Genomic DNA, 27,594 nt, shown 5'->3' on the forward strand with positions numbered 1-27,594 from the left:
ATTGCATTTTTGATGTTCCATAACATCATATTTTAAATAAAAACGTCATTTTTTCCGGTACACAAAACATAATTATGCGCTAACTACATTATGCTTCACCCCATTTATGTCAGAATCTCCCATCATCCAGTTTTGTTATGGGTTTTCAGAATTCTTGTTGTTGTTGACCCTAGGAATAGCATTTTTGTCGAGTTCTCCACCTACAAGAAAATTTTCAACATCATGATCAGCCTACACTTCCATTAAATAAAATAAGCAGTTATCATCATCAGTTTTATGTATGTATGTGTTTATATGTATAAACTTTACCATCGGGATGAAGAAATGTGCCAGTATAGTAGGAAGCATCCTCGGATGCGAGGAACACATATGATGAACCTACTTCGACGGGTTGAGCTGCCCTATTCATCGGTGCTTGTGAGCCAAAGGTTGCTATATCCTCGTCATCGAGAGTTGCAGTAAGTGGGGTCCAAATAGGGCCAGGGGCCACACCATTAACACGAATCTTCTTGTCAATAAGGAATATTGCTAGACTCTTGGTGAAGTTCATAATGGCCCCCTTTGTTGAAGCATAATCAATAAGCTTTGCGTTGCCTGTGAATCCCAACACCGAAGTGGTGTTTATGATGTTGCTTCCTGGTTTCATGTGCTTTATAGCATGCCTATACATCCAAGTCATCACAACTCATCAAAATTAAAAGTGAAATTTATTAGAAAGGCTAATGAGAAAGTTATGCAATCTCAACCTTTCTTTGTTAATTGATTTAATTCATTTTATTAGATTTATTAATTGTTGAATTTAAATGTTGTAGTAACTTATTCATGGCTTAGAAAGTTTTATGGGATAAACAATGTCCATGGGCTGATTGTCTTGGGGATATCGTGTTGTAGGGATGGATAAGGTAGTTGTTTAAGAGATTATAAAATATGGTGACTGAAGATGTAGAAGATTATAATTGTTGGACCATGGGCTCGTTTCCTGTAAAGTTCAAAAGAAAGACACGGACCTTGTTTGTCTCAACACAGACATTACCAGAGTTATAAAATCCTTTCAACTAAGGAGATAGGTCATTATTCACTCCTCTCTCCTCTCCGAGTTCTATCTATCTCGATATTCGTTAGGGTTTCTACATCGTTGTTTGTCTGTCTTGTTCATCAGCAAACTATGCAAAACTACACTCTATAATCTTGTTATTTAGCTTATTTTGTGTTATATTTTTCAAATTTTATATTTTATTCTTGTTAACTTACAAACTATTGTATTTTAAGAGATTTTTAGTAATAAGTTGTATATTCTTATTCAAAAATTGTTTATATTTTGAAGTAAATATAAGCTTCATCGATTGAGTTTTCTGAAATCATCATAATAGATATTTTCATTTAAGTTTCACCACAAATTTAGCTTTTTCCAAAATACACTTCTTTGGTGTACATTCTGAAAATGACATAGAACTATCATGACGTGTTAAAATGTTGCTATTTTTCTACTCGGCAACTACCTCTGTGAAAAATAATCAAGTTACTTGAGAAACACATACAAATGATCTTTGGCATTGTAAACATACCCCTCATGAAATGGTCAAGGGTTCAAGTATCGTGTTGGACAAACGTTGTACATGTCATTAATGTTTCTGTGAATATATTAGAAGCTTGACATAAAATTGATGTCATATAAGGAGTAAAACATTAGATGACATGGAAGAACACCTACTTGGTAGGCACTTTCTATTCCAAAGACAATATGTTTAAATCAGTACTACAAATATGTACATATTATTCACTTGATTTTTCTTCTATTTACCTATGTTTGAGAAGTTTGAGCATGCCATGACTAATTGAAATTGAATTTGAGTATAATTTCCAAAAATCACCTACTTGGTTAGATGTTGTCCTTATACTCTAGTAAATCATTCCAATTTATTTCAACTCTAATTACCCAAATTTATATACAAATAAACTCTACATACCAATCTTATAGATAGAAGAGACTCGATCATCAATTACTAAAGTCAATAACTACATATAGAATGGTTGATTTATCACCGAATGTCTAACAAAGCATTAATGCCCATAACTAATATTTTGGATCTACTTACTATAATAAATGAAGGTTTTTTTTTTGCTACTTGTCACATTCTCATTCAAATTGTCAAATAACATTTTTTTGGTTATTTTGAATTAATTTTTTTCCACATGTCATTTTATGGATTTTTTTTTATTTTATTAAATTTTACATAATATTTTAATGTAATAATTACAATAAATGTAGTAATAAATAGATATCAATTTCATTAATGAACTTACCTTCTAAGTTCAAAATTCCAAAATTAAAGTTTATCAATTTTTTTTGTTTATTTATTTAAATTATTTCTTTAAATTTAAAATATAAAAAAAAAGCATTTCAATTTTAATAATTCATTATTCTTATTTTCTTATAAATTTAAAGTTCTCAAATATTTAAACTTTTATATCTAATCTTTTTTTTAATTAACCAATGTAATACATGGGTCTTACAACTAGTATAATATTAAACTATAAACAAAAACTAGTATTGATTCAGGCATGCATAAAAGATAAGAAGAAATATATCAATTATTAATGTGTGATTTGCAATATATTCTTATGACTTGCATACAAAAAACTTATTTTCTTCAAAGTTATAAGTTTAGTACAATTATCCTTCATGCTCTACTTTAATAGATTTTAGTTTAAAAATCAATAGCCATTCATTAGGTTTTTTTTTTAAATTCTTCGTATAGGGACAATGTAATAGAATTTCTCAACAAAACATTAATTTGTCAAAGAAACGAAATAATAACGAGCACATTAAGAGGATAACACACCTTGTCATGAAGAAATAGGAGAATATATTAGTCCTAAATATCCTTTCAAGCCTTTCTTCCGTGATGTTGTCTAATGTATATGTTGCGTACTGCACGGCTGCATTGTTCACCAGTACATCAATGCGTCCATATTTTGAAACAACCTCGTCTACAACTTTCTTACATTGCTTATCATACCTAAGATCAGCAGGTATTGCAATTGGATCACCTGCATAACTCATTTTTGAATCATTTATAATCTCTAAGGTGTACTTTGCATCTATGTCTTCAACACCTTTAACATAAGTAAATGCTACGGTTGCACCCTCCTTAGCAAAGAAGTAGCAAACAGACCTCCCAATACCTGAATCCCCTCCTGTCACCAAAGCCACCTTTCCCTGCACCAAGAAATTAATTAACACGAAATAATTGATGGCCTTTTAGATAGAAAGCAAGCAGACAATATGAAGATTATTAGTCGCACGTTGTGAATGTGGAATAGAGTTTCTATTAAAAATAGGTACAGATACAGAAGATAAAATCTAATTACAAACTTTGACGGTTTGACCTATATGTTAAGATAAACTAGAATATAGATAAATATAAACTAATATTATGATATTAATTATCAACTAATATTGTTAAGTTGAAGGTTGTAGGGGACAAAATTAACAATAACAACATCTATGAGACAAGCTCTCGGATAAAATAGTAGTCTATATTTATATGTTTGGTGTGTTTATGTGCAATCGGGTTTTAGGAGAGAAAAATGGTGCTTTTGCTATCATGTAATAGAGTCAGTTTACACGGCTTATTTGTCTGAAGGTCACACAACACATGGATGACCTAAACCATTTCAGTTGCTATGTTGACAAGAGCATGATACTCAGATTGACTACTGATGCGATCTACCATAGGTTGCTTTTTGGTGCTCCACGAGACAATATTATCACCGTTAAAGATTGAATAACCATATGTGGATCGACGAGTGTCAACATATCATGCCCAATCGGCATCTGAGTATAAAAGAATCAATGATGAGGGTGAAAGACAAGAGAAATAGAGACCAAATTCCATAATATCTTTTAGATATCGTCTACCAGAAAGTTAGTGATCATTCCTATGTGAATTTAAGCATTAGCTAACCATATTAACCGTAAATGAGAGATCTGGCGAGTGATGATTAGATATTGAAGCGCTCCAACCAAGGGGTGTGGGATTTGGAAATAAAGTACTTGAGGCTTCAAGATGAGTAGTTTCCACAAACGGAGTTGGCATGAGTTTAGCATCAAGGATCAAAGCACATGTACGAATATGAAAGGAATACTTAGCTTTACTAAGAAATAATCCACCGACGTGTAAGTAGCCTCGAGACTAAGAAAATAACTCAATCGACCAAGTTCTTTTTGGTGGAAAACTCATCATTGATCCAAGTAATGAATTTTTAAGTTGTGTTTGATCATTATCGGTAAAAATGATGGCATAGACATAGACCGGAAGGTAGAGAAGATTAGATCTGCAGATGAACCCAACCAATAAAGTATTTGCACGACTACATTGCAATCCAAGTTTTTTTAAATGTACTTAATCGTTGGAACCAAGCTCGGGAGGCTTCTTCAAGGCCGTAGAATGCTTTATTCAAACGATAAACTTGATTTGGTAAATGAGGATCAATGGATGCTCCATATAAATCGTTTTAGTTAAGCGGCCATTCAAAAATGAATTTTTATTGTCCAACTAATAAAGAGACCAGATAGAACAATCCTCATAGTGGAGGCTTTGATGAATGGAATAAATGTGAGGATATAATCACCTCTAGGTATCTAAGTGAATCCTTGAGAAACTAAAGGCACTTTGTAGTGATCATTGGATCAATTAGATAGATATTTTATTTTGCATAGTAGAGACCTAAGTTGGATCTTTCATAGAAGATTTAAATCCTTTGGGTTCCCGAGAAGCAAGACCATCCAATTTTCATGGTTTTTAAAAGCCATAATGACTTCTAGTCGTAATTTAGTTAATAAGAACAGTCGTAGGTAAGTCACAAGATGCATCCAGGTTGTTCATATAATAATTAGAAAGTGAAAAGGTAGTAGTTGGGGCTGAAGCTGAAGAGCGTGCAACAATAGGTATGGGTTTGTCAGATAGGATTAGATAATCAGGTGGATCGACACATAAGTGGTAGTTTGGGTTGTTAGTGGGTATTGGATGGTTGAATAGAATGATAGTAAAAGATTAGGGATAGTAGCAATAACTCTAGGTTCTAAAAATATGGCAACGTCAAGGGTTGTTGTAGAAGATGATATATCAACAAAATAAAAACATTTTTCATCAAATTTTGCATGTTGAGAAGTGTAAACTCAAGAGGATGTTTTTACAAGACAGTGAAAGAAATTATAATGACTACTATAACCAAGAAAAATACACGGACGGCTACAAGGATGGAAGTTATGTTTAGTGTAATCTTGTAAGAAGCGGAAAGCATTGTTAGGATGCGAAGTCATGTTCAGTTGTATTGAATATGTTCAAGTGTGGTCTTGGTGTTTAAGTATGCCCTTGGTGTTCATGTGTGCCCTTGTTGTTCAAGTGTGTTGTGGATGTTCAAGTATGCATTTGGTGTTCAAGTGTGTCATTGATTTTCAAGTGTACTCTTGATGTTTAAATGTGTTCTTGTTCTTCAAGTGTGTATTTACTGTTCAATTATGAGGTTGATGTTCAAGTATGCCATTGGTGTTCAATTGTGCCCTTTGTGTTCCACCTGGGAGCATGATGCCCACCCATGGAATTAGGGTGTGCCACTTTTGGAGCAAATTTGCCCCTTTAGAAGCAGGATGCACCCTCTTGAAACAGGGTGTGCCCCCTTGGAGCGGATGCACCATTTTTTCTATAAGGTAGAGCCCGTATATGCTAAGTGTCCCCCATTAATGCTCCATGGATTACTAGGTGCACCCATGAGTGCATGGCACATGGCTATACATATTCATCAAGGTTAAAGACTCTAGAAGCACCCGTATTTGGAAATTACGATACCTACTGTATATAGACTTAAAATTTATAGAATTGAACCATCAGAATTATGGTTTCCCATGGTTGCTTATAAATAGGCTCATATCCCCATTCAATGTTCCTTAGACATGAATTTGAAGAGATAAATCATTGTGAGGTTAAGAGCACATCCTTTTGAGCAGTTAGTAAGAAAGATAGATTATTATTTTTTTGCACGCACAAATAAGGTGTAACCTTTTGTGTGTGATTGTAACTGTTCTTGGAAGTTTAATAAAATAATCTCTCTCTCTTTCTCTCTCTCTGTCTTTCTCTCTCTCTCTCTCTCTCTCTCTCTCTCTCTCTCTCTCTCTCTCTCTCTCTCTCTCTCTCTCTCTCTCTCGTTCGCTCGTGGATGTAGGTCAGTTTGGACGAGCCTTGTTAAACACTATGTTCAATTTTGATTTAATTTTCAGAAGTTTTATTCCACAAGTTTCGTGAAGTACGTTTATCATTTTATCTGAAGTGCTAAAACTATTTTGTTGAATAACTAGAGAACTAGGAACAAAGCTAGGGCTGAAGATGGGAGAGTTAAGATTGAAAATTTTGATGGTCATGATTTCGGTTTCTAGAAACTGCAAATCAATGACAATCTCTATCAGAAGAAGTTACATTAATCATTTTCTAGAATAAAACATGAAAAATGAAGGAGGGAGATTGGGACTTGTTAGATCGATGACACTTGGTGTGCTGAGATTATTATTGGAAAATAATGTTGCTTACAACATTATCAATATGAAGACTACTCATGTCTTGATCACAACACTATCTGATGTGTACGGAAATACTTAGTAGTGAATAAGGTTTTCTTGATTCGATAGTCCGTGAATTTGAAGATGAAGGAAGATGACTCAGTAACTGGTCATGTGAATGAGTCCAACTTAATCATATCAAGGTTGATTTTGGTTGAAATTGGATTTAAGGAAGAAGTAATGGCTTTGCTGCTATTATCATCTTTTCTTGATAGGTAGTCCAGTATAGTGACAAAAGTTAGCAACTCAGTCGGAGATGCTAAGATGACATTCTAAGGCATTTGCGATTTAATTCTTGGTGCAGATATGTGCAGACGGAGTGCTAGATAAGCATCCAATAGCCTTCTAAGTACTGAAGAAATAGAAAGGGAGCCTAACAGAGGGGGTGCGAGTAGTGCAAATTGAATTCAAGAAGGAGAGGTGGACAGAACAACATCAGGGACGTTACCAATTAAAACTAAAAAAGATATTGGTCGTGTTAAAAATTAGTGCCTGAAGCTCATGGAAGATAAAGGCCAGAAAGAGATTAGTATGGCAGTAGATTTTGTAGGTGACACGCTTATTTTTTTAGTTGAAAATGCAATTGAACCGTGGCTCATGGATTCTAGTATGTCATTTTACGCCATCCATTCCAGTTATGTAATGCAAAACTTCAGCATTAGAAATGGAAGGTCAAACTCGCAGATAAAAAGTGTCTCGATATCATGGTTGTCATAGATGTGGTTATCAAGATGATTATAGAAGATGTTGATATTGGTTAGGTAGCTTGATAATGAGGATCAACATCTTACATTTGGTGATCAGAAGTGGAAAGTGGAGATGGGAATTTGACCATTTCTGAGAGTAAAAAACAGGGACTCTATATAATGCAGGTTTCTAAAGATGAAGCGCCCCTTATTGAACTCTATGCCACTAAATATTTGGTAATATGAGTAAGGAAGGAATAAGGAAGCTTGTATCTAAAGAAAGAATGCCATATCTAAAGATTATGAGTGTTTCTTCTAAGTGATTGCTATTAGATAATAAAAAAAAGTTGGTTTTGCAAAGTTATGCAATCCGACCAAGTCTGGGAAGTTGGTTTCAAATCATTTTGTTTTTTATAGTTCCACTTCAGTTTCTTCAATGGGAAGATCATGAAATCACTCAAGACCTATCATTGGTCAAAGGATAGGCAGATGTTCAGGAACCAGTGGGAGCTCTAATAAATCTGTAAAGAATGGGACCTTTGGTTATAATAGTTCTAAGGGTGGAGTTCTACGTGTGGCAAATATTAGACCTTATATTATCCGAAAGATCACTAATAGAAGTACTCCGTTAAGGTATTATCTATCAACCAATAACTTGTTGATGTGTTAGAATGGGTCAAAACTAGAGGACGTGTGGATGAACTCTATATAGTAAGAGAAGGTTATGGATGAGGAGTTGAGAAGATTGCAAAGCAATTAGATATTTCAAGTTAAGGATGAGATAAATAATGAAGATTGGTTGTCAAGGGAATCCAACAGAAGGGATAGGCAAATTAGCCACTTGTAAATATGAGTATAGTCAATTCAATCATGAATGAAATATCCTCTAATAATCTCCATCTAAAGCGGCTAAATGTGAATAAAACTGATTTGCTTGATGATAACCTGGAAGGATACATATGGAAGGCACAACCCAAGAGTGCTCTTACATCCTGAAAGAAAAAATCAATGTTTAAGAAGAAAAATATGTATCGCATGAAGCAAACTTCTAAGAAGTGGTACTTAAAGCTTCATAACTTCATGAAGAGGAGTGAGTTCAAGAGACATTAGCTTGATCATGGATGTTACCTTAAGAAGTTTAGATCTCTAAAACTATCCTCAGTTAAATGTGCATGATGTGTTGATTGTAGGTGCCAAGATGCAGAAGATCAATGAGCTTAAGATGCGGCTAACCAAAGAGTTGAAGATAATGAACCAAGGGGTTGCTAAGCTGAAGAAAGTCCTTAGTATGGTAAACTCAACAGATAAATGTACTAAGGTTTTAACCACTGAAAATTTATAGTTAGGCATGGCTTCAACTGTCTTTCAAAGATTTTAAGGAATGGGGATTGGCATAGAGAGAGAGAGAGAGAGTATGTGTATGTGTGTGTGTTTGTGTGTGATTGAGTAATAATGAAGATTTTAATGGTATATGAAGACTAAGTTTTTCAATCCTTCAACTGGGAGATTATTAGGGATATGACATCTTTTTGAAGTGTGTCCTTGATGTTCAAGTGTACCCTTAGTGTTAAAGAGTGTTGTTGATATTCAAGTGTACCTTTCGTGTCCAAGTGTGTTTTTGATGCTCAAGTGTGTTGTTGGTTTTCAAGTGTGTCGATTATATGCAAGTGTGAAGTTGGTGTTCAAGTGTGCCCTTGGTGTTCAAGTGTATCATTGATTTGCAAGTGTTACATTGGTATTCAAGTGTGTCGTTGGTGTTCCACCTAAGAACATGATGTACATCCTTGGAAATAGGTTGTGCCCCCTTGGATCATACGCACCACTTTAGAAGAAGGGTACACCCCGTGGAGCATATGTGACATTCGCTCCCTCGGTACTTGATATCTCCCTAGAAGCAAAGTGAGCCACATGGATGTGTCAGGGATTGCTAGGTGTGCCCCTAAGTTCTTGGAAGGTCTCCATGCATATTCCTCATAGCTTAAGATTCCAGAAGCACCCGGATGGTATCCTGTGATTGGTTAGAAATTATGGAACCCTCTTTATGTTACATCAATGGGTCTGTCCGTCGAATTAGGGTTTCCCATGCTTGCCAATAAATATGCTCATATCCCCATTCATTATTCCATACACATGAAATTTCAAGAAAGCAATCATTGTAAGGCTGAGAGCACTTCCTTCAGAGTACTTAGTAAGAAATAGAGAATCTTCTCTTTCTTTCTCGTTCACTCGTGGACGTATGTCACTTTGACCAAACTATGCTAAATAGTGTGTTCAGGTTTGATTACATTTTCATAAGTTTTAATCAGCAAGGTTAATCGAAGTTCATTTCTCATTTTTCCTGAAGTGCTTGACTTGTTTTTTTTTAGTATCCAACAGACTCGATAACCAAATAGGGGGAAATTCCATAACTTGGAGTGTTTTAAGTAACATCTTGAATAGAGATTTGCCTTGTAGAACCAATGTTGGAAGATGATTGATTGTTTCATCAAACCAATACAATGTGGGAAGTACCTGTTGGATTAGTGTCTAAGTTTATAACTATTTTGGTATGTAGTTGACCCGATGGTGCATGGTCCTTTTGGGTTGCCATCACCAAAGCAACTTGATAGGATGAATTATGGAGAGAGAGAGAGAGAGGATTACATATGATTTATTAATATATTATGAGAATAATATATTAAAGGAGAAATCATATTGGTTAATTAATATTAGTCAATAATTAATTAAGAATTAATTTTGTGGCTAAAAGACGTTAATTAAACTTAAAGGACTAGAACTGTCAATTGTATGATAGTTGAATATTGGGCTAAAGGACTCCATATTAGAGGGGTGGATGAATTCTATGGAGAAACCCATTAGAAATCGTCCTAGGCCTCTAAGGAGGGGGTCCATGGGTTGCTTAGGTCTTAAGCAGTCAAATTAGGGTTTCCTTGTTAGATAACCCTAATAGCCTCACTATTTAAGGATCCCTAGAGCACCAAAAATGTGGCTAAGAGTTTCCTTAGGTTTTCCACACGTTTTAGGGTGCCTCCTCTCTTATCATTCTTCATCCTCTTGCTCTTGGTGTTTGTGAGCCATTAGAGGAGTGACACTTGTGACTCTAAGCTTTCTAAAGCCATTACAAGGAGGATTTGAGTTGTTATTACTATATAACAACAAAAGGTATGTATTCTAATCTTCTTGGTGAATTTCTAAAATAGTATGACTCATTAGGGTTTTATTATGTGTTCATAATGTTGTGTAACTAATAGTGAAAACATAGATCCAATTATAGGGTTTCATGCACACATAGGATTGTCTGTATAAAACCCATCAGTGGTATCAGAGTGATATGTGCATAATTAGTTGATTATTTAGCATAAATTTTTATTCATTTTTAACTAATTATGTGTACAATGTGGACAAAAGGTACTTAATAAAGCTTAAATTTTGTTTTCAGTCCATAAGACATGCTTGGGGGTGAAAAGGAACAAAGGGAAGCAATTGAAGATCAAAGAGTGGAGAATGAAGGACAAAAGAAGACCTACTCGGTGAGTTCTCGAGCATACTCGGCGAGTACATGAGAAGATTCTAGAAGATAAGTCAAGACTCCTGATTTGAGACGGATAACTCACACCTACTCGACAAGTTGGTTCTGCTACTCGCTGAGTACACCATGTTTTTGAATAATTATAAATATCAATTCATTATCCGATTGGAAAAGACTTTTGGCAATTTTAAGAGCTGACCTGCGACAAAGAATCCCAGGGGGAGCTGAGGAACCCTAATCTTCAATCCTTGGAAGAATCAAGGTTGTTAGGTTAATCATTCCACTTAGCTTTAGGATTTAAGATTTTTAGCTTAATTAAAACTGTTATTGAGTTTGTTTTTATCATGACTATTAGCTAAATTTGTTTAGTTTCTATTTGGGAAGACTAATTTGCTCCTATGGTTATAATATACTTTTTGATTGATTATGATTTGGTGATTTTAATAAATTAAGTTTGTTAAAGAACCTTATGCATTGATGACAACTAGTTTCTGTTAATTGGAAGGTAATTAAGCTGCATGAACATCTCTTGATTATTAACCTCATATGTATTGTGAACACTTGATCATATGCTTAAGAGTAATGAATATGAAATTAAGATTAATAAGAAAATAGGTAAGTTAATGTGTGAGCTTGTTTGAGGAACCAACAAACAAGAGGTTAATTGAAATATCAACTTGATTAACCAATACAAATCTTATTTAATCCAAATAATTGAACTAGGTAATTAGTTAATTTAAACAATTGGCCACTGCTTGAATTAATTAACTGTCTAAGGGTTAGGAGTAATGAACATGAACCTAAACACTATAGTTGGTAACCAATAATAATTAATTTATCTTGAAAATAAGCATAGGAGTGAATTAGTTGAACCTAAACAGAAACCCTTTAATAAATTTGGTGAATTTGTCATGTGTTTTAATCGTTAGTTAGTTAAGTGTTTTATTTGCTTTGCTTAAGTTTCTAGTCTTGTAAAACTAGAGAAAAACCCTTTTACTTTTATTATTTGCTTAGTTAAAATTAGTTATTAGATCAATTTCCGTTCCCTGAGTTCGATACCCTACTTGCTTGAACTATATTACTAATCGATAGGTACACTGCCTTTCGTGTGTTTATTTTGTGTCTAAGTTAGTAGGATTAAAACTAGTTTGTTTCACACACATCACAGAGACAATGGTTTTCGTTTTCAAATAGCTTTTATTCAAATGTATGAACTTGACATATTAGGGTTTATGGCTAATAAACCCTGAAGGCTAAGTAATTTTTGCAATTAGGGTTGCAAAACCCTAGTTGGCGATTTTTGCTAGGGTTTCCCAAACCCTTTCCTTAGCCTCCAAGATTTTGAAATCTAGGGTTATCCAACCCTTGGATTTCGAAATTACCTCCTTCCCCAAGGTTAGATCCTAAATTTTAGGGATTTGGATTATCCCATATCTTGTAATTATCGTTTAATAGTTAAATATGGTAATTAAAGATTTTGGGATATCTCATCCCTTATTTTCGAAATCTATGTAGAAGTTTAACGGATTAGGATATCTTAAATGTATAAATGGTAATTATCCTCATGATTTAGATAATCCCTTATGATTTAATAATTAAAATTAATAGTCTAATTCAAGATAATTATTAAATCAAGAGTTTTAATATTTAAAATTTTAATTTAAATATCTTAAATTTGAAAATTTTAAGTGAGATTAAAACCTAATTGTTTTGAAAAGTTTTAAAACTTGCCCTCAAGTTTTGGAATTTAAATTGTTGATTAAAAGTTGATTTTGAAAGTCTAAATTCCAAAACCCTAATTTTGAAAAGTTCAAATTAAACCCTTATGGTTTTATTAAATTAATTAAGTGTATAATTAAAAGAGAGTTAATAAATCCATAATGATTTTGGTTAATTAAAAGTATAATTTAAACCACCTAGTATTTTTAAAAGTGTAAAATACACCCTTATACTATGTATAACATTAAAAGTTTAATATTATATATGTATAACTAAAATGCTAGTCTTACCGTTAGTAGGCGTCATTCACGAAGCCGATCTATAAGGGGGGTATAAGGTTATGGCCTATAAAATGGTCATTTAATGGGTATCCACTCTTACCCACCGCTTCCTTGATTGGTGGAGGGTCGTTAGCCGAACGGGTAGGATAGGGAAAACCCTTTCCATTAAAAGTATAATGAAGTATAAAGTAACTAAAAGTTTTACAAAATTCCCAATCTTAGTTACTTTATGCAAAAGTGAATTGATGCAATTCCATGAAATTACGCTTTGTGCCCTTGCGAAGACGTTAGTGGAGCGTGTGTGGTTAACCGGCACACTAAATGGTTCTAAGCAAAGCTAGCAAAGGTAGCAAAGGGTGACTCAATGTTTTTCATAGTTCGGTGGAGCGTGTGTGGTTAACCGACACATCGAATAGGTGATTGTAACATGTGGGGGCACCATGTAATTTTGCATGGTTATTCACACCCGCTTTGTGATCCTCGGTATCCCAGTCACAAACTAGAGGGGCATATCGAGATTTAAACATGCCATTGAAAAGTTCAATGAATCTCAAAAGATCTACGAGTTTTTATAGATTTTAAAACTTAAATTTCTTTTCGTTTTTCATGGTGGAAATTGGTAAATCGTCATTTACCTACCTTCAAATATTCTGCAACTAGATTACGGCATCCCTTTTCTAGGTTGTAGCGTATTGTGTTGGGTCCTAGCCCTAATATCTCATTTGGGTGATTTATTAAGGACTCAATCAATCAACTAACTTGAATTTAGTTTCTCCCGTTTTGTAGATGTCAAAGTATGACAACTATGGTATTCCCAAATCCCGTGGAACAAGCTTTCCGCATGAAGATGATATTCCACGATTCGATCGAGGAACAAGAGATCATGCTTCACTTCCTCCGCCTTCTCCAATTATTCTCCCTAACCCACAAGTTCGAAGGCTTGAAAAGTTCAAGTTCACTCAATCCCTTTTGGCAAGTAAACATGGAAAACCTATGTGTGTACACATCTTAGAGATGAAGTCACACATTGAAAGGTTAAGGATGTTGGGTGTCGAGATTTCAAGTAAGTTGGCTGTTGACTGGGTTCTTCAGTCACTTCTTAAATCATATAGTAAGTTCGCAAGAGTGTACTATATAGTAAGTTCTCAAAAATGATTTGGCGAGCTAGTCGAGCAAATTTGTCTTATAAATCAAACTCCCGAACTTAAATGGATATTGAAAATGGTGACACTGGAGATCCAGAAAAGGTAGATTCTGAGATAGTTTCATGTGCCATTCCAAAGGAATCCATTTACTTTTATTTCCAGGAGAAGGGGCATTGGAGACGAAGCTGCCCTATTTACCTAAGAGATCTAAGAGATGGGAGAGTCAAAACGTATGGCTCTAATTTAGGTAAAATCCATTAACTAACTCTTTTAAGTTCCTATTCTAGATTCTTAATACATGATGTGATAAGAGTACATTTGATGTTTTTTAGAATTGAAGAAAAGAGAGAAAGCTTACGGGAAGAAGTGAGCGGAATCTAATCGTGAAGAAATGGATTTCGATCGCATTACTTGAAGATTAGATTCTTGAGTTACTACTTAGAGTTAGAATAAGAGTGCTAAGAAATATGCATTAGCATAGTTTTTCAATGAATTGCAATGTAAGGACAAATTTTTTCCGCAATAAAATAAAATTTTTTATTATTTATCCTTGCGATGGCGTGTATGAAAAATTCATGTTTTGAATGTTTCTATTATTAGCAATAATGGATTTGATTCTTAATTATGCGAAAATGTTGAGAATTTACCAAATAGGGAGAGTTTCTCATCACCCAAATTTCAATTGGACAGAAACTTGGAATCATGCAACTTGGTTGCATGATGAATGAGAAATTTCATATTTGGAAATTAGACTAATTCGTTGACAAAGTGTCAAGTGAAGGACTAGGAGATCGAGTACACAAATTTGTGTGTTGATCAAGGACACCACAAGAGTAATAAAGATATTCGTCATGATTTACTAAAGGTTTAGTAAATATGATTATACTTATAAGATTAAGTGTGATACAGGATTGATTGAAAGAGTTTAAATCAATAGCAAAACGAATAAGAAGAATCAAGTAGGCAGAAAGATAAAAGTTTCTCTATTCTAAGAAGAAGGGAGAGTACCTTTTATTATGTTTTATGATAGGTCTCAATGATTAAGAACCATATCTCAATTGATTCTCTAAGTGAGTCTTAGTATAATTGTATGTCTGAGAAGAGGAATCAAGAATTGAAGAAATAGTTAAATCACAAAGTCAATCGTACTTCGTTCCAAAAACAAGTCTTAGAGTTAAGATTGTGACATTGAGTGACAAGTCTTAAGAAGGTTTATAACATTCACCAAATGTGGAAAGTTGTGATGTCTTGGAGAATACAAAGACCAACTAGGACCAATTTTGTGAATTGTTTTGTCTTGATAAAAGCTACATTAACTCTTGAATATTTGTTTGTCGAGAAATGTTTATTGACAAGAGAATCTTATGTGCCAAGGAGTTAGTGGGAGTCTTAATGGTATTGAAAGGTTTCAAGAACAAATCAAGAATAAACCTTATCGATCATCACTAGCACACGACTTGAGGTTTATAACCTATTGTGTTGACGTTATTTTGTTTATGTGCCATTCCAATTGAGTTAATTATGCATGTGAGTTCTATGAGTTCTCATTTGAATTCATAAAAGGCAAGGACCTTGATCAATGAAAAGTACATTGATAGGAAAGGGTGAGCTGCTTAACTGCTTGGAAGACATGGTGGGCACTCGTGTTACCATAAGGCAAGAAATCAAAATTAAGAGTTCGGTCCATATGAGTTTGGATTTGGCGCAAACTTTGGTTTTGACAAATTCGCATGGATAGGAACACATACACCATTAAAATCTAAGTGTCATAAGATTCCCTCCTTCATGAAAATGACTGTGAGGAAATGCTTTCACTAAGAGAGATTTTAAGAAGATAGTGATTGTGAAAAATTGCATTCTTAAATTCGATTATGGTTACGGTATCCCTTTCCATGATTCGAATTGTGATATTTGGCAATTAGTCTAAATTGTTTAGAGACACATATGAGCTGTCTAAGGCAAAGGTGTATAAGCTTAGATAAAGCATTATCAAAGCATTAGGTATTAGAAATATGAACTTAAGAAATTCAATAGGTATTGTTTTTCTGGAAGTTAAGTTGTTTTCTGAATACATGTCAAAGCTAGTGGGAGCATAAGAGTTATGCTTATATGATAATAATCATCATGATAGTGGGAGCATAAAACTAGTTCTTGTATGATTATTATGGAAAGTATTGCAAGTTAGCAATATTATTTATAGAAAACAAGAGTTATACTTTGCAAAGTCGCAAGGGTTGAAAAGTGGTTTTGCTATAATTAAGGGAGAAAATATTATGCTTCATTTCAAATCTAAAGGCTTAGGTTGTGGAATGTTAATAAATTTAGTCAAGGATACATAGTGCGTTCTCAAAATTTCGATTATGATTATGGAATCCCTCTTCATAGTTCGAATTGTGAGAATGTGACACATTAAATATTATAGCAGAAGATTGATAAAGTATTGTATCTTTATGTAAGACATTATGCATCGTGTCCCATACGTTTCGGGTATAGGATCGATTGCAAGTGCTATAATATTTGACCATTCTAAAATTTTCCAAATGTCTAGCGCATTTAAAGGGAAAAGGACAAGAATCAGTTTTGACTAAGATAATTAAACAACTATCAAAGGACGATCCAAAGCTCGTTGAGGATTGGTCGCTTGTGAGTAGTTGGAAGTATGGTATTGGATGGACCATATTGACATTATTATGAATAGATAAGATTATATTAAGAATGAGTTGTCATATGGAAAATATGGAAATGTTTCCATATTGGGAGTTGGATATTGAGAATCTATATCTAGATTAGAAACTTTTATGCAAGAAAGGATGTTCAAAGGAATGTACTTTGAGACATCATATCTATAGAACTGTTTCTTATAGAGATTGGCCAAGTCTTGATGATTTTGAGCTATGACTTTACGAAAGAATCATTGCATAAAATGTTAAAATCTAGCATAAGTAACAAGAATTTGATATTCTTACACTTGTGATAGGGATTGGGAGTTGTGAAATGAGTATGATTGGAAATGTGTTCATTTGATCTATTTCACAAAGTAACGACCATAGGTAAACATTGTGTGCATGCTAAGAGCATGGGACAAGTGTAGTAATAATTCAAGAAAGAAGTTGATTACCCGAAACAACAAATAATGAGTAATCAATATGGTGATTAAATAAAATGTTTTATTTATACCCAGAGTTTGGGGTCGTATGGGATTACTTTTATTCTTGTGTTTCACTTTGCATGTTTTGACTTCCTGAATAATTAACTATTTCAGAATAATCGAATTATTCGAACAGACCACAGTCGTTCATATGTTGGAAGTAGGTATGAATGAAGACTGTCGTGAATTGGTGTGTGGATTGTCTAAAGTGTATTAGACATAAGCAAATGTTTGCTGCAACGTTCATGAGTGCTTATGAATATGATTTGAGCATTGCATTAAACCCACACTCACTTGGATCACCTCATGGATTTTATCACGAGTGATTGGTGAGACGATAATATCTTATATTCTTGAAACTGAGATGTGTGAGTTGTATCTTGCGAGTCGGTTACACAATGATAATATGTAAACGCACCAGTAACTTGGTGTCATAAAACATATTGTTGTGTGTGATTCGGTGAGTGAGTGCAAGCAAGCATTGAATCAAAGTTTATCCGTTCCTTTTATCCCGAGTTGGATGAAAGCGATATCTGTGGGCCCCTCGATGATTTAGTGATGGCACATAAGCGCTTGGCCAAACCGAGACTAATTTGATGTGTTCAAATTGTAGTCTGTTGCCAGTCGTCGTAAATCATAAATCGGGAAACAACACACAGACAAAGAGAATGATTTAAATCCATGTCTCAGTCTATACGATATCTAGAATGGAGGAATATATGATCTCTTATCTAAAGGATGCGTATCTGATAAGATCAGAGTTGACAGCGGCTTTTGAAAGCTACAATTGTGGATCAGGATCTGAAGTCATATGCATAATAGTTATTAGACTTATCCAAGTGGGAGACTGTTGGATTAGTGTCTAAGTTTATAACTATTTTGGTATGTACTTGACCCGATGGTGCATGGTCCTTTTGGGTTGCCTTCACCAAAGCAACTTGATAGGATGAATTATGGAGAGAGAGGATTACTTATGATTTATTAATATATTATGAGAATAATATATTAATGGAGAAATCATATTGTTTAATTAATATTAGTCAATAATTAATTAAGAATTAATTTTGTGGCTAAAAGACATTAATTAAACTTAAGGGACTAGAACTGTCAATTGTATGATAGTTCAATATTGGGCTAATGGACTCCATATTAGAGGGGTGGATGAATTCTATGGAGAAACCCATTAGAAATCATCCTAGGCCTCTAACGAGGGAGTCCATGGGTTGCTTAGGGCTTAAGCAGTCAAATTAGGGCTTCCTTGTTAAATAACCATAATAGCCTCACTATTTAAGGATCCCTAGAGCACCAAAAACGTGGCTAAGAGTTTCCTTAGGGTTTCCACACGTTTTAGGGTGCCTCCTCTCTAATCATTCTTCATCCTCTTGCTCTTGGTGTTTGTGAGCCATTAGAGGAGTGATACTTGTGACTCTAAGCTTTCTAAAGCCATTACAAGGAGGATTTGAGTTGTTATTACTATATAACAACAAAAGGTACGTATTCTAATCTTCTTGGTGAATTTCGAAAATAGTATGACTCATTAGGGTTTTATTATGTGTTCATAATGTTGTGTAACTAATAGTGAAAACATAGATCTAATTCTAGGGTTGCATGCACACATAGGATTATCTGTATAAAACCCATCAGTACCGAGTGAAAGAGCATTGTGAGACCCATTTCAATGATATGTCAATGTTTTCATTCGGTTCGATCATTTTGGGAAGGTGTGTGTGGACATGAGACATGGTGATGAATACATGTTCAGTGAAAAAGTTGCTTGACCTTTGGATTAATAAATTTGGTTCCACCATCGGTTTTCACAACTTTTATTTTCCTGTCAAATATGTTCTCAACAAAGTTCTTGAAATGTCTAGTACATCATAAAAATGGGAATTTCTTCTTAAGGGATATATCCAACTGAACCGCAAAAAATCATCTATAAAAACCACATAATAACAGTAACCATCGATAGATTGGGTTGGAGCCGGCCCCACGATCGCAATGTGCCAAGCCCATAACTAATGTTTCTCCTTTAGTATTACCGTTAAATGGTAACTGATAACCTTTTTCCATTTTACGAGAAGTAAATAAAGAAGGGTTAGGCAATATCAAAGTGATAAATAACCCTTATTTTTCAGTAACAAAAATGCGTCAAATGCGACATGCCCCAAACATTTCTTCCACAAATCAAAAAATTATGGTTGAGCATGGGTCAGTTTCAACCTATAACCGAAACCAAACCAACATAATTGGTTTTTAAATAATCTGAACCGAACCTAAACCAACGGGTTCGGTTTCTCGGTTCCCGGTTCAGTTTCCGGTTTCCTAGGTTCATATCCATGTTGAAGAAGTTTGGATACCTTTGAGCAAAGATAAGCATGATACAAGTTTATATAAGCACCAAGAGGAATTTTCAGTCCCATTGGCGATGTGGGATGAATTGAGCTTATGATAAAAAGAGAAATATTTTTAATGCTTGACGAGGCGTTTTGTTGCATCCTCGAGCGATGTGGGATAGTATTAAGTGATTGGAAAAATAAATCAATTGTGTATGTCCCATATTCGAACACCCAAGTTAAGGATCAGGCGTCGATTGTGTTAGGATTATGCAAACTATATGTATATTATGTATATAAAATATACATTTTTAGAACTATTTTTTATAATCGGTTTGGGTTTGGTTTCTTTGGGTTTTACCATATAAAGAAACTAATCTAAACCAAAAATTTTGGTTTTTGAAAAATCACAACCCAACCTGTTGGTTTATGCTTCAGTTTCTTTTTTCGGTTTCGGTTTTGGTTTCGTCGGTTTTGCTTACCCCTCCTAAAAATGAACGAAAATGATTAGATTTTAAACAAGATAGAAAAGCACTTTGTCCTTGCCTCAACACATATAACCCATGCTCAACATTTTCTTTAGCCAATATGGTTTTTTTTCTTCAATTCCAAAGTTAAAACAAGTCATGTGTAAATAAAATATCAATTGTATAATCAGATGTGAGCTTGCTAATCGAGAGAAAATTCTTCGTAAGTGTCAAAAAAAACCAACACACCTTCTAAAGTAATAGACTAATGAAGATACCAAGAGCCGATACGAGATATAGATAAATTAGTATCTTTACCGTCGACAACGTTTTCGAGCCCGAGTAAAGAACTGAGTGATCCAAAACCGGGGATGGAGCCATATGTGTAGAAGCTCTGATGTCAACAAACATGTCAGATCGATTAGAATTAGCTAGCGAGCATGAGTGTGTTAATGCTTTTGCAAGATTAGAAAATTGAGTATAACGTTGAGATCATATTTTACTAGTATGACCAAATTTATTGCACATCTGAGATTTGGGTGAATCATTTCATCGATTATTAGACAGGTTTCAAGATCTACACCACAACCTCCACACCTACGAACACGCGGATTCAAGGAAGTGTAATTACAAAAAGGAATATGTTGGGTTTAGGCAACGTGCAGCCTCAAGAAAAGCATAAATGTCCATGGATTGTTGTAGGATCACAATGCTTTCAGCACCATCAAAGAGATCACGTAAATTGGTAAAATAGCTAAAGGGACATTTATATAGCAGCAAGCTCATCACACAATGATTTAAATTGGCGACCATATTCTGATACGAATCAAGAGCCATGTTTTAGAAATTGTTTAAATTGGCGACCATATTCTGATACGAATCAAGAGCCATGTTTTAGAAATTGTAAGTTGTATCATGATAGCCTATGGTTTATGGGTGAGAAGTTTCTCACTTTTTTCCTGCCACATCATCCTTTCCCTCGCTTTCCTTTCTCTCACTAAAACCCAAGGAATGTCATCCTTTCCCTCACTAAACCCAAGGAATGGGTGGGAACCTTCCCTCACTATTTTTTTTTAAAATAAAATAAATTCATTTTTATGATTTATAATTTTTAAATTAATAATGAACATAAAGTTTAATTAAAAATAAAAAGAATTTCAATAATTAAAATATAATTTACATTAGACCTAATATTTAAATAAGTTTTAAAAATAAAAAAATAATAATAAACAAACAACACAAACAAAAAATCAAACAAACCTAAACGTAGAAAACATAATTAATATCCTAATTAAAAAAACCAAAATACGTCACTCGGAATTATCGTCCTCGTCATCGACATCATCGTCTTCATCATTCTCATGAACGTCACTCTCGTCAACGGAATCTTCACTCTCGACGAACATATCAAAATTATCGTCTGATTCGTCAAACAAATCATCGTGACAATACTCTATCGGTGGCTGAATATAAGCCATATAAACGTGCTCCACCAAATCAGTACGAATGGCATGATGAATGTCGTGATTGTGTATTTATCTTCTATTTGCTCTATACTCTTGTGTACCAACGGCTACTCCTTCGACATTTGGCAAAACTTCATTTTCGTTGTATCGACATATCGTTCTTCCTTCGTTTTCAAGAATCATATTATGCAATATGATACATGCATACATTACATGTTGTAACCTTCTCACTTCATATGACCTTGCCCCGATTGCTAGTACTTTCCAACGCCTCTTAAGTACACCAAATGTTCACTCCACATCCTTCCTAGCTAACTCTTGTGCCTCCTTAAACTTTTTCCTTTTTGGGTCGTTAGGATATGTAAATAATTTCACAAAAAAAGACAAGGGAGGATATATACCGTCAGTAAGATAGTATACATGCTTATATGCTACCCCATTTGCTTGAAAAGGTACATCGTGCGACTTTCCAAGGTAGATATCGTTGATTACCGGCGACTGACCTAGCATATTGATGTCATTGTTTGCACCAACTGGACCAAAGAATGTATGTCATATCCAAAGATCATGTGATGTGATAGCCTATAGAATGATTGTCGCCTCTTTGTAGTCACTTCTCATGTACTGACCACGACATGCGTTGGGGGGTAATAACCAACTCCAATGCATGCAATCAATACTACTTAGTATTCCAGGGAATCCATGCTTGCTTTCATGCACCATGTACAATTGGTGGATATCGTTCATAGTTGGTTTGCGCAAATATCGTTGCCCATAAACCAAACAGATCGCTTTGCAGAACTTGTACGCACACTCCCGCACGGTACGATCTGACATCCTAAAATACTCATCCCATTTGTTTGCGCCCATGCCGTATACTAACTGACAAATTGCGACAGTGCATTTTTGAATGTGAGAGAAACCTTTTATCCGTCTCGCATCCATTTTCCATTGGAAATATGGAAAACGGCCTTCCAAATCGTCAACAATACGTAAGAATAGTTCATTCCTCATCCGAAACCAACATTGAAACTTTACAGCATAGATGACGTCATCTGCAAAGTAGTCTTCTATAAGACGATCATGTCCGGCTTCGCGATTTCCACGCAATGGCGGGTAGCTTGGTTTAGATTGTGCACGTGATTTTTCACCGAGTCGGTTTTGAAAGTATGCAACCGTTTTCGCCAAGACAGAACCGATAAGCTTAGCCTCCTCTTAACCCGTCGAATCGGATGATGAAGATGATGACATTTTGATTAATATTTTTTTGGAGAGAGTAAGAAGGCATGGGTTAAAAAAATATATTGGGTGTCGTGGTATTTATAGTGGGTGAATAATATATATATATATATATATATATATATATATATATATATATATATATATATATATATATATATATATATATATACACACCTTAGAACAAAAAAAAAATGAACAACCAGTTAGGTTTGGAGTGAGAATGCGGCAACCCCTCCCCCCACTTCCTCCCCGCGCCTCCTATCTCGTACCCCCGGTACGGTGTTCATCGGAGCAGGAAACGCCCTGCCTCTCCTTCTCGCACTGGCTCCGTCCGGCCTTATAAGAAATTATAAAGTAGAAACCATAAATTTTGATATATTTTTTATAATTTTTTAAAGAAAAAACTACAATAAAGTCCTTACATATTGGTCTCATAATCGATTTAGTCCTTATATTTTTTTTTCAATTAAGTCCCAAAAACCGGTAATCGTATTCAATTTAACCCTTTACCCGATCAACAAGTTATCCACCTTTCAAAAATTACATTTTGGCCCAAATTTCAAATTTTATTTTTGTCCAAAATTTACACTTTTGGCCCGAATTTTAATTTTTTTACAAATTTTATCCAAAATATACCCTTTTGGCCCAAATTTTAGAATCTTGTTATGAATTCATCATAACTTTAGTTTATTTACAAGTTTTTTCTTCAAAAAATCGAATATTTTTTCGTTATAAAATCATATTTATACAAAAAAAAAAACATATTTTCACATAAAAAAAATCTTATATTTACTATATAAAACCTTTTATTATTACTTTTTTGTATACAAAATACCTATTTATAAAATTAGGTATTTTTTAAGTATATAAATATTTACAAATCCGTTTTTATAAAAAAAAATTGTATACAAAAATGTATTTTACAAACACCTATTATATGTATATATATATATATATATATGTTTGAATACAAATGCATTTATTATATAATAGGTTTTGTATGTATATATATATATATATATATATATATATATATATATATATATATATATATATATATATATGTTCTTACAAAAGAAAACACTTATTTGAGTCATAGAAATATATTTTTACAAAAGAAATGTATATGTTTACTATGAAATATATTTTGTATAAAACATATGTGTTTGCATACAAATGTATTTATAATAAAATAAGTGTTTATATATATATATATATATATATATATATATATATATATATATATATATATATATATATATATATATATATTATAAAAGCAGATTTGTATATACTTATGTACTTAATAAATACCTATTTTTATAAATTGGTTTTCAATATACAAATATATATATATATATATATATATATATATATATATATATATATATATATAGTAATTATAAGATTTTTTTATGTGAAAATACTTTTGTATAAATATGATTTTATAACGAAAAAACATTCGATTTTTTTTTTGAAGAAAAAAATTGTAGAAAAACTAAAGTTATGATGAATTCATAATAAAATTCTAAAATTTGGGCAAAAAAGGTATATTTTTGACCAAATTTGTAAAAAAAAAAAAAATTAAAATCCGAGCCAAAAGTGTAAATTTTAAACCAAATTTATTATAAATTTTGAAATCTAGGCACAAAATGTAATTTTTGAAAGTTGGATGATCTTTTGTCAAGGTTTAAAGGGGCTAAATTGAATACCAGTATTTATGACTTAATTGAATAAAAAAAAAGTATAATGACTAATCAATTATGTGGCCAATTTGTAAAGATTTTATTGCAGTTTTTCCTTTTGTAAATATATATAATTTAGTAATAAATTAAAATAAATACGAGAAAGGGATGTAAGGAGATGGATTCACGCAGGGAGTTTCATCGCACACAGCACACCGCACACCAGAGTTCGTGGTGTTCACTGCACCATCGTAACCTACCATATGGAACTCTGGTGTTCACCGCACCACCGCAACCCACCATATGGTGCGCTGGGTGTATATTATTAGGCATTATATCTACAAACTCAAAAGCTTAATAAATAAGGAATTAAATTTCTTCTAATTTAGCAGCATTTTAGAAAGGTTAAGAAATGATTAGAATAACTGAAACCTAGTGAACGAATTGTACTTTTAGTTTGTTAGCGAGTTGATAACGAGGATTGATGAATATTGGCAGAGGATCCATGAGGTACTGTTTTCTGGGTTGCCATCATGGTGTTGTAGTGGGAATCCTCATTTGAATTCCTCCCTTTGCATCGCCTTTTCCTATGGAATAGTCACAAAACTCGACTGGCGAATGGGTGTATCCTCTCACTTTTTCGCTGCCAACTCATCCCAACATCATTTTTCCCTCATCCTCCCCTCGGTTTAGGAAAGGGTCACCTCTAATTCCATCACTCCCCCTTATTTTTTTTAATATTCTAATATGTATAAATTATATATAAATATTATACTTTATTTATAGGGTATTAAGTAAGGCTGACAAAAATATACCACGGAAAACCAACCAACATGTTACCAACCGAACCAATAAAATCGGTAGCCAACATGTTTTGTAGCCAATATGCTTGGCGGTAATACCATGCCAATTAAGTAGTTTTGGTACGATAACGGTACAAAATTTTGAATACTATGGTTGTACCATACCAACCAATATATATATATATATATATATATATATATATATATATATATATATATATATATATATATATATATATATATATATATATATATATATATATAATTCAATTGATATTGATTTTTTTTTTTAACGAAACATCATATTAAAAGAAATTACTAACACAAGGTTAAGGAAGGTATATGACACTAAAATGATTTACTAAGAAATTACTAACACAAGATTAAGGAAAGTACATGACACTAAAATGGTTTACTAAAACAAGCGACGACCACAACTTCAATTAACGTTCATATTTGGAAAACTTTCTAACCATTTAGTGATGATTATAATGTGAAGTCTTATATAGATTATAGTCTTAAACTTTTCAAGTATAAATATTAGTTAAATATATTGATATATACCAATACCAATATGTACCAACCAAATTTGTTGGTAACCAATTAAGTTGGTACCAAGTATCATTGGTACAGTATTGGTAGGTAAACTTATGTCAATTATAATTGATACGGTACACGGTTTGAAGGGAAAAAAAAATTGGTACCGTACCAATTTCACCCCTAGTATTAAGAAGTAAAAACTATGAATTTTAATATATTATTTATAATTTTATATATGATTTAATAATAATTAAAAAATATAAAAAAGGAGAAAGGGGTGTAGGGGAGATTGATTCAAGCAGGGAGTTTCACCGCACATTGCACATCACAGTGTGTGGTGTTTACCGCACCAACGCAGCAACCTCAGCCTACCGTATGGTGTGGTTGGTGTATATGGTTAGACGTAATAACTATAAACTTGGAAGCTTCATAAAGAAGAATTCCAATTTCTTTGAATTTAGAATCACTATAGAAGGGTTAAGAACTGATTACAACAGTAGAAAGTTGATGAACGAAGTGTACTTTCAATTTGTTAGTAGGCTGATAATGAGGATTGCTGAATACTGGCAGAGGATCCATAAGGTATTCTTTTCCGGGTTGACCATCCTGGTGTTGCGGTGGAAATCGTCGTTTAAATTCTTCCCGGTGTATCGCCTTTACCTATGGAATAGTCACCAAACATCGATTAAAATACTTGCATGATTGTGAGAGTTTGTCATCAATGGATACTTGGATGTTCGATAAAAAAAAATAGAAACTATATTATATAGACGTCAACATGCAAGGCATTAGGCATTGGACTGAAGCTTCAAACATATACACTATACAATGCATTACTCAACCAATATTTTATTGAAATACACATTACTCAACCGAATTAAAGTAAACAATTTGAATAAAAAATAAGATGACCTTAAAGGTATGAATACTAGAGGAACCACGTTGGAAAACACTTGGTACCATCGCTTCAACAGCGTTATTGCTTATGCTTGTTGAAGCACGTGAAGCCAGCAGCCTCAGTGACCATAGACATGAGTTCTCTTTGATAAGAATCGGTCTGCTGGACACCGATCCCACTAAACAAGCCATTACTTAGCAGAATATCACTTACAATGGATGAAACGGACGAAAAACATCGTTAAGAAACATTACATATATAGTAGGAAAACATCAAGCATATAAACGTCAAGGTTAATAAATATGAAATAAATGTTTGGTATGTATTTCAACCTTGCTTCTTCTATCATCTGACTACTTAGCTACCAAGACATGTAAACACATTCTATGAAAAGTCTACTGGAAAGATTTCTATTTACATTCGTTTCTATTGCTTGTGTCTACAAACTCATGGTGAGTAATCTTTTCATGTCCTTTCGGTGTGTATATATATATATATATATATATATATATATATATATATATATATATATATATATATATATATATATATATATATATATATATATATATATATATATATAGAGAGAGAGAGAGAGAGAGAGAGAGAGAGATTGAGAAAAAAAATGTTGAAAACGAAGGAATGAATCTTGTACACTCATTTCGAAACGGACGCTTAAGCGCTCAAGCGTATCGGACCAACCGACGGAATATGTCATTCATTTATATATACGTATTAATAAGTATAACGGAATTTATTATTCATATATGAACATAGCGGAGGTGGGTGGTGGCGGAGATGGCGGTTGTTGGTGGTGGTTGTTTGTGGCGGTAGCGGTAGCGGTGGTGATAGAAGTGGTGTTGGAGACAGCAGTGGTGGTTTGTGGCGGAGGTATATGGTGTATTCATATGTGAATACACTTATATTTATATTTATATATAAATATTACTCATCCTTCGTCGGCTCGGTACGCCGGAGTATTTTGCGGCAAAAATAAACGATTGCCTAAAAACGATTCTTTCATTCTCAATATTTT

General features: G+C 33.6%; 1 protein-coding gene across 1 annotated transcript; it reads right to left on the reverse strand.

Annotated features, from left to right (window-relative positions):
• LOC145001777 (glucose and ribitol dehydrogenase-like) lies at nucleotides 1-26,788 on the reverse strand. Its single transcript, XM_078961125.1, has 5 exons — nucleotides 26,573-26,788; nucleotides 26,183-26,320; nucleotides 2,844-3,220; nucleotides 310-662; nucleotides 1-200 (listed from the first exon to the last, which is right to left on the reverse strand). The coding sequence occupies exons 1-5, from the start codon at nucleotides 26,747-26,749 to the stop codon at nucleotides 136-138; spliced, it is 1,110 nt and encodes a 369-aa protein (XP_078817251.1). The 5' UTR covers nucleotides 26,750-26,788; the 3' UTR covers nucleotides 1-135.
• Nucleotides 26,789-27,594: the final 806 nt, after the last annotated feature.

Source organism: Lactuca saligna, chromosome 6 (assembly GCF_052625555.1).
Source record: "Lactuca saligna cultivar CGN05327 chromosome 6, ASM5262555v1, whole genome shotgun sequence".
In the NCBI taxonomy this organism is placed as follows: Eukaryota; Viridiplantae; Streptophyta; class Magnoliopsida; order Asterales; family Asteraceae; genus Lactuca; species Lactuca saligna.

What these genes read in the sequence shown, in the direction of transcription:
- LOC145001777 (XM_078961125.1), bottom strand. Translation starts at nt 26,749, where the DNA reads ATGGCTTGTTTAGTGGGATCGGTGTCCAGCAGACCGATTCTTATCAAA. An exon ending in CTAGTATTCATACCTTTAAG is followed by an intron (nt 26,321 to 26,572) that starts GTCATCTTATTT and finishes ACTATTCCATAG; the next exon opens with GTAAAGGCGATACACCGGGA. An exon ending in TCCTATTTCTTCATGACAAG is followed by an intron (nt 663 to 2,843) that starts GTGTGTTATCCT and finishes TTGGATGTATAG; the next exon opens with GCATGCTATAAAGCACATGA.